General features: G+C 35.1%; 1 protein-coding gene across 1 annotated transcript; it reads left to right on the top strand.

The window, feature by feature from the left end:
* Window positions 1-3,765: 3,765 nt before the first annotated feature.
* LOC132617199 (protein TIFY 10A-like) lies at window positions 3,766-5,857 on the top strand. The gene is made up of 3 exons (XM_060332151.1): window positions 3,766-4,061; window positions 4,514-4,828; window positions 5,457-5,857. Exons 1-3 carry the CDS (start codon window positions 3,911-3,913, stop codon window positions 5,639-5,641), a joined length of 651 nt encoding a protein of 216 aa, XP_060188134.1. The 5' UTR covers window positions 3,766-3,910; the 3' UTR covers window positions 5,642-5,857.
* Window positions 5,858-7,856: the final 1,999 nt, after the last annotated feature.

Here is a 7,856-nt window from a genome sequence, read left to right as displayed (position 1 = left end):
AGAAAATATCATTCACCTTTTAGTTAAAAAAAAATGACAAACTGAAACAAAAAAAATCGAGTAAGAAACCCAGTTCACTAACACGGATTTCAAATCACAGAATATAAAGAATGTTGAGTTCTTCAAGCTTTTTCTTGACATGCAACAAATTAAAACAAACTTTAACCACCAAATAATATTATCCTACAAGATTTAGCACAAACAAAGGTCGAATTTCCATTTTCATCAAATTTTGGCCGAAATAGAGATTCCCAACACTTAACCTTCAAATAAATTATAAACCCAACAGTTTTCAAGACACCCAACTTCGATTTTAGCCAAAAAAAACACTTAAAGACACTCTGTCCTTTAGATAATAAGCAAGAAAACACAAATATCTTAATTTCGTTTTAGATTTAATGTCAGAAAACACAAAGAAGGAGATAAAGAAGAAAGAAACTGCCCATAAAACATAGAAAAATCAAAACATACCTTTCCTTTAGATAAAAGTTGCAGTAGAAGAATAGAAAAACACAATAGAAACCCTAGATTCACATTATTTTGATCTATGTTGTGCTCTCTCTCTCTATGTTAGCAATTTCGCACACACTCTCTCTCTATCTGTGTTGGCTACTCGTTTGAACTGAAATGAAATAATGTGTACCCTAACTAGGAGATATCTTTTTTTTTTTTACACTTAACGATGGAATAGCGACGGATTATAAAATCCGTCGCTAAATAATATATTGATTTTTTTTAATAATTAATATTGCGACAAATTTTTCCGTTGCTGCAAATATATATTTTTTTCGAGAAAAATTAAAGGCCTAGCGACGGATTTTTCGTTGCTGAATCCGTCGCTAATGAAAAATAAAATTTGTCGCGCCTCTTCTGTTGCTAAATCTGTAGTGAAATTTAAGGCGCCAAAAATTCGCGCTAATTATTAGTGACGAAACTCAGGTTTCGTTGCTAATCCGTCACTATATAATGAGATAAAATTTTAATTGCTTTTCTCGCGACAAAATGAGAAATCCGTAGCTAATCCGTCGTTAATTAGCGACAGAATATGGTCTGTCGCTAATATTCCGTCACTAAACGCTGATTTTTTAGTAGTGAATAAACTTGGGACTTGTTAGAGATTGGAAAAGTCCAAAGAAAATTACTATAATCATCAAGAAAGAAAACATAATAGCGGTGCCCATTAGAACTCAAAACAGGAGATGTCCATAAATCACTATGAATGATATCAAATGGCATAGTAGTAAATGATAATGAATCATAAAATGGCAATTTAACGTGTTTCCCCAAAGGACAAGAGGTACAAAAATAAGTTCGGGCCCTATTACATTCAATTAAGGCATTACTACGAAGAGAACTAAGGATACTATTTCCCGGATGGCCAAGTCGGGAATGCCACAAGCTAGGTGATGCGGCAATGAAGGTTGATGGTGGAGTGGTTCGTTTTGTGGCAGTGATAGGATACAATTCCCCGGTGCTCTCACATCTCATTAGGCGACTCCCCGTCGGTAAATCCTTCACAGAAAACCCAAGAGGATCAAACTCAACAGAAACATTATTGTCCTTAGTGAATTTACGTACGAAAATAAGGTTTTTGATGAGTTTTGGAGCATGCAAGACATTTTGGAGACGTAATTGGGGATTAGGTGGGGGTAGGGATGTATGACCATAGCCTCGAATTGGAATAGTGCTACCATTACCAACAATGATTCCAGAATTATTGCTCAAATTAAAATAAGACGTGAGAGTACCTGAGTTGGCAGTCATGTGGGAAGTCGCTCCGGTGTCTATATACTAATTATCATCCGGTTGTTGCATGGACAGAGTGTGCATGGCTGCCTCCATGTCTGTTGGAGTGTACCCAGAATATGACGGACCATGCATGGAATAGGCCTGCTGAGGTCATGGACCCGCACCTAGAATGCCGCTGCCGGGCCGTGGCGTCGTAGGACGCTGCTGCCACGGCCTTGTTGGATACGGGCAGGGGGGCAGTGGCCACTGCTGTGGCGGCCAGGCAGGCCAGTAGTAGCCCCCCTGCCGGTGGTTGTCCCGTCGGCCACTGGCCGTGGCTGGATTTCCCGCGGTTGTTGTTGTTATTGTTCCCCTTTCCCTTGTTCCTGTTGGAATTCCTGCCACGATTATTATCACGACGGTTAGTTAAATTATTGGTGTCTCCAGGTTGCGGGAAGGGAATATCATTGTCAACAAGTAGAGCCGCGGGACTAGAATCGCGGGCACGTTCCTTGGCTGCGGCGTCTTCGAGCTTGAGTCTGGAGCACACTTCAGAGAAAGAGGGCAGCACATCCTTCTGCTGGATGGTGGTGACAAAGTGTGCATATGTCTCCGGTAAGCCTGCAAGGAGGCACAAGACTAGACGTTGGTCGGACACCGGCGACCCCACGTTGGTAAGCTGATCCGCGAGTGACTTTAGCCTATTATAATAGGCCATAACCGAGCCGAAGTCTTCCATTTTTGTGGTGGTGAATTCAGTTTCAAGGTACGCTGCCCTTGAGTGCTTGTTATCTTGAAAAAGTTGAGCAACTCGATTCCAAGCCTTCTCCGCAACATCATCCGCCACGAGAATAGAGGTAAGAATGTCATGGGATATGGTGGCGTATATCCATTGAAGGACCACCGCATCTAGTCGTTTCCAGAGCGGAAGATTAGCCGCCTTCGTTGCGTTGTACGCGGTGAGTTCAGTGGTGTCAGTTGGTGGTATGATGTGCTCAAGTACGGAGTGGACGCGGGCTAGAACTTTGAATAGTGTCGCCCATTCGTGATAATGGTCGGTTTCCATGTCTAGAGTGATTGGTATTAAAGATTTCACATTCGTGACGGTTAAGGCAGAATGAAAATTTTGGTGGTCAGCCATTGAAGAGAGAAAAGGGAGGAGGAAGGGGGGGGGGGGGGGGGGGCTACGGCTAGGGTTAGGAGAGAGGGAAGTGGACGGCTAGGTTTAGGAGGTGGGGAAGGAAACCTAGTCTGATACCATATAGGAAATCAATCCGTGATCTGTATTGATGTATGAAAGTCCTTATATACTAATAGCTTGTTTGGCCAAACTTTTTAAAACAGCTCAAAAAAGTACTTTTGGCTAAAAACAGTTTTTGTTTGGCCAATTAATTTAAAAAGTACTTTTGAGAAGTAATTAGTGTTTGACCAAGCTTTTAAAAAGTGCTTCTATGTGTATTTTTCTCAAAAGTATTTTTCAAAAAAGTGCTTTTGGGCAAAAGCTATTTTTTTTAGCTTTTGAAAAACTGCTTCTGCTACTCCCCAAAAACACTTATTTTCTCCCAAAAGCTTGGCCAAACACCTCACTTTTTTTAAAATAAACACTTATTGAAAAGATAAGTACTTTTGGAGGGAAAATAAGCTTGGCCAAACAAGCTATAAGTAGGTATTTAACTATCAGCATAATACTAGGCTAAATTATAGGACCTAATTACTATACAAAAGGAAGAGATCATGCTTAATATACAGTTGCTAATTATCAAAAGATTATCCTAATATTTGCAATATTTATGTAGACTATTACATAATCTATCAAAGAATAAATATTTTTTTAATGGATAAATTAAAAAGAAAAATGTGTCAATTGAAACAGAGAGATTAAATAAATAAAATAGGAAAACAAAAAGAGCAAGTGGAGAATAATCAACCTTTTGTAACAGCAAAGAGCACGCCTTTAAAACATAATAAAGTAAGTAGTACTAAATTAAATATAAAGGCCTCCACATATTCCTCGTGCTTAACCCATCAACCACGCACACGCCACGCCCAACATCCTGTTCCGTGTTTCCCTTATACACTCAATATATATACATGTGCTCTTAACCCATTATTCTTCAACTTTACTTTGATTCAACAAAAAGAAAGAAGGAGAAGAAGCTTTGAAAAAGCAAAGTATTTACAAATGGCTTCATCGGAGATTGTGGATTCTGGTAGACTCGCCGGTCAGAAATCACATTTCTCTCAGACATGTAGTTTGTTAAGCCAATACCTAAAAGAAAAGGGTTCCTTTGGAGATCTCAGTCTTGGTATCAACCGCAATTTTGATTCCACTGGTAAGCTTTTTTACTCCATTTCGAGTTATTTTTCAACATGGGTTTTAGAATTTAGTAGGTTAAGGTGTTGAGGAGTCTAAAAATGGATTGTTTTACACTTCATATAAAATATGAGCATAGTTTGATGACATTATTTTCCCAAAAAAGGGAAAAAGATTAGATTTACCCCTGTATTCTCAGGAAAAAAAAACTATTTTTGCTATTGAGTTTATTTTGCAAATGGGGTTGGCTTTAATTTGACTAGATTTAAATTTGGAAGGAAATAACAGAAATTAATGTTAGGGGTGACCAAAGTTTTATGGTAAGAACAAATATATCAAAAGAATATCAGTAATAACTTTTTTCTGAGAGTACATAGGCAAATCTAAACCTTTTTCGCCAAAAAATTCAGAAGTCTACAACCAGGATAATCATTTGATGAATTGACTGTAACATATGGGCTTGTTTAACAGGTTCTACTACTATGGATTTGTTGCCAAAGATTGAGAAATCGATGAATCTGTTCCCCGAGCAAGCTGCTGCAATGAATACTGAATCTGAACCGGAGAAAGCACAGATGACGATATTCTATGCAGGTCAAGTTATTGTGTTCAATGATTTTCCAGCAGACAAAGCTAAGGACATCATGCTTATGGCTGGTGCTAGTACTACCAACAATGCACAGAATCAAATCAACAACTCTCCTTGTGCTATGGTTCCTCCTAAACAAGCGGAATCTGTTGTTGATTTGGTTAATCCTCAAATGCCTTCTCAGCCAACTGTTTCCGGTAAAAAAAATTGGCCCTTTTAGATCCTTTTTACTATTTTTTGTTATTGTATTTCGATTATCTATTACTGTATTTTGTTGTAGTTATTATTCCCTTTTTTACGAATGTTTTGTCATGCTACTCCTTTTTGTCCAATTTATAACTGATTTTGAGAATCAAACAAGAAAATCTTTTAACCGCGATTTTTGGCATGTTCTTCAACATTTTAAATTATTAATTTTCGTCGCTTTTAGTAATTTTTTATGTAAGTTAATATTTTTTTTTAAAAAACTTAAAGATTGCCATAGTTAAAATAAAGAAGTTTGACTTTTGAAATCCGACCTTATCACATAAATTGGGACAAAGGGAATAGTATTTGTTTTCAAGTTGAAAATGGTATTTGCGAATTAGAGTTGTGTTTGGACATGAATAGAAATTGGAGTTGTTTGTGAATTTTTGACGGTGATATAGAGTGAAAACAGCTTTTTGAAGTTTTTAGAAGTTGAATTTCAGAAAATTATACCCCAATTCTATATGTAAACAGTTTATTGGAAAAAAAAAAGCAAAAACTATCCATAGACTAACGTATCTCTCTTTGTGGTCATCGTTGAAGAAGACTAATGGATTTTTGTTTTTATTTGTTTTGCAGATTTACCAATTGCTAGAAGAGCTTCACTTACAAGGTTCTTGGAGAAAAGAAAAGATAGGTTGACTACAAAGGCACCTTACCAAATTAGCAACTTCCATAAACAGGCAGCTTCTCCTAAGGTGGAAGAAAACAAGGCATGGTTGGGATTAGGTGCTGAATTTCCAGTCAAAACTGAACAATACTAGCAATAGTTGTTTTGGATTTTATTTTACTTAGTAGGCCTAGATTATACTTACTTCAATTTCAAGTTTAATCTTGGCTTCAACCGTCATTGAAAACTACTTAGATCTGACTACTATTCACTATTACTATTAATAGATTTTTGTAATTAAAACCAGATATGGTTGTTGATCTGTTCCTTTGTAGGTATTCAATTCATCATCGTTCAAGTTCTCATTTCCTATTTTCTTGCAATTTCTTTGTGTGTACTGGTAGACAATACGTGCATATTTTATATATCCTCCAAGAGCTACTACTACTAGTCTACTAGTATCTCCCCTGTGAAGATAAACTAATAGGCTTGCAAGCCATTGCTTTGCTTTGTTCTGAGATGTGAATATTAGAAGAGCAAAAGAGATTAACAGTGAAAATGAATACTAAAAAATGAAAACCAATTAGGCAATGAAGTGTCGCAGAGGGGCTTAAGGGAAAAAGCCTGCAACTGGAAAGGGGCAAAGTTTAGGGCGGATGCAACATAATAATATCAAGTTCAGCTGAATTCAATATTTAATGCATAGTATAAATTTACATGCAAGATTATATTAAGCCAGCTTTTATTATAGATTTTGGATCAGAATTTGAAATTTATTTTCAAATATCTATTTGGCCATGAGATTTAATCAGATCTTGAAAATTTATCTTCAAAATATTTTCAAGTTCCAAAATTGACTCAGACTAGTTTTTGGGAGAAATTCACTTCCACTCATAGAATTCCAACTTTTTTCCAAATAAAATAACCTCCAAATCTATTGCCAAACAGGAGCTAAATTTACTATAATACTCCATCCGGATTAAAAAGAGTGTCCACTTAGTCATTTTGACACTCATTAAAAAAATACTAACTCCTTGAAAAGAATAGGTAATTTGACAAAACTGTTTCTAATTAAATAAGTATTGGGGTTTGGTTACATAACACTTAATAGGAGCAAATTTGAAAAAATAGTTAATTCTTTCTTGATTTGATAATTAGATACTTTTTTTTACCCAAGAAAAAAAACTTAAATGGACACTCTTTTTTATCCGAAGGGAGTATGGACTCATACTTAAATGAATTTAATACTAAATATCTTAAAGATTAAATTTATGGAGTTCAAATACTGGATCAGCTCAAAGTTTGGATTAATGGTTTTCTTGATTAAACACCCGTCGACTATTTTTTACGTTTTGCCTTGTCTTCTCCGCTAAATGGCCTTCACCTTTTACTATCTATATTAGCTTTCATTTTTATCTACCTTTTAAAGATAGCAAGTAGTAATATTCAAGAGACACTAACTTTATAGGCGACAATAGAGGTTAATTGGAATCTTGCTACCTTTAAATCTATCTGAGTTCTATAACCCACCAAAGGTGAAACTCTTCTTTTCAGTGGACCCCACTATCCCAAACACGTTTTACAAAGGAAATTAAAGTAAAGCAATAAAGGAAAAAACAAAAGTAGTAAAAAGAAGGAGAAATAAATAAGGTGTATCGTTACAACCAACATTTGTGATGGTGATGCACCTACAGAATAATAGGGCACGCGGTTTTGGAAACTGCAACGCGGAAAAAGGGGTCTCATAGATGGCCGAAAGAAAAGGTGCTCCATTAGGATCTTCTTACTTCTCAATATGCGTGTACGTGGATCGGATTTTTAAGTATCAGATTAAATTAATTTTGTTGAATTTTTAAATTTATAAATTAAACCAAATTAATAAAATTTAAGTTTTTCAACCTTAGATTTTTTCGAGTTTTTTTTTTGGAAAAATTTTCATACAAAATATATAATTTTTTTATTTCAGATATTGTTTTAGTACTAGTAAGATACAACTATATAATTAAGTATTTTTTAAGAAATAACACAAAGTGTGAGATGAGTGATGACATTGTATTAAAATATTCAACAAAAAAAATACTAAGTCATGCTAAAATAAGTACGGATAATAAGTATTAACGATATGATAAAGAAAAAAAATTAAGTTATGTATTTTCACTTTCTAAACTAATTATGCAAAACTAAAGAATAGATATCCAACATTATTGTCATCTTTAGTGTTAGAATTGAATTTCTTTTCTTAGCATTAGTATTGATTTGGTTTTGGTTTGGACTATATAAAACTTATTGACATTCAAAAAAATTTAAGTTCATGCTTGAATTAATTTGATAAAAGACAAAAAATTATGAAAAAAAATTAAGAAATATTT

The sequence above is a fragment of the Lycium barbarum genome, chromosome 11 (genome assembly GCF_019175385.1).
Source record: "Lycium barbarum isolate Lr01 chromosome 11, ASM1917538v2, whole genome shotgun sequence".
NCBI classification, from domain to species: Eukaryota; Viridiplantae; Streptophyta; class Magnoliopsida; order Solanales; family Solanaceae; genus Lycium; species Lycium barbarum.
This window is presented reverse-complemented; position numbering and strand designations above follow the sequence as displayed.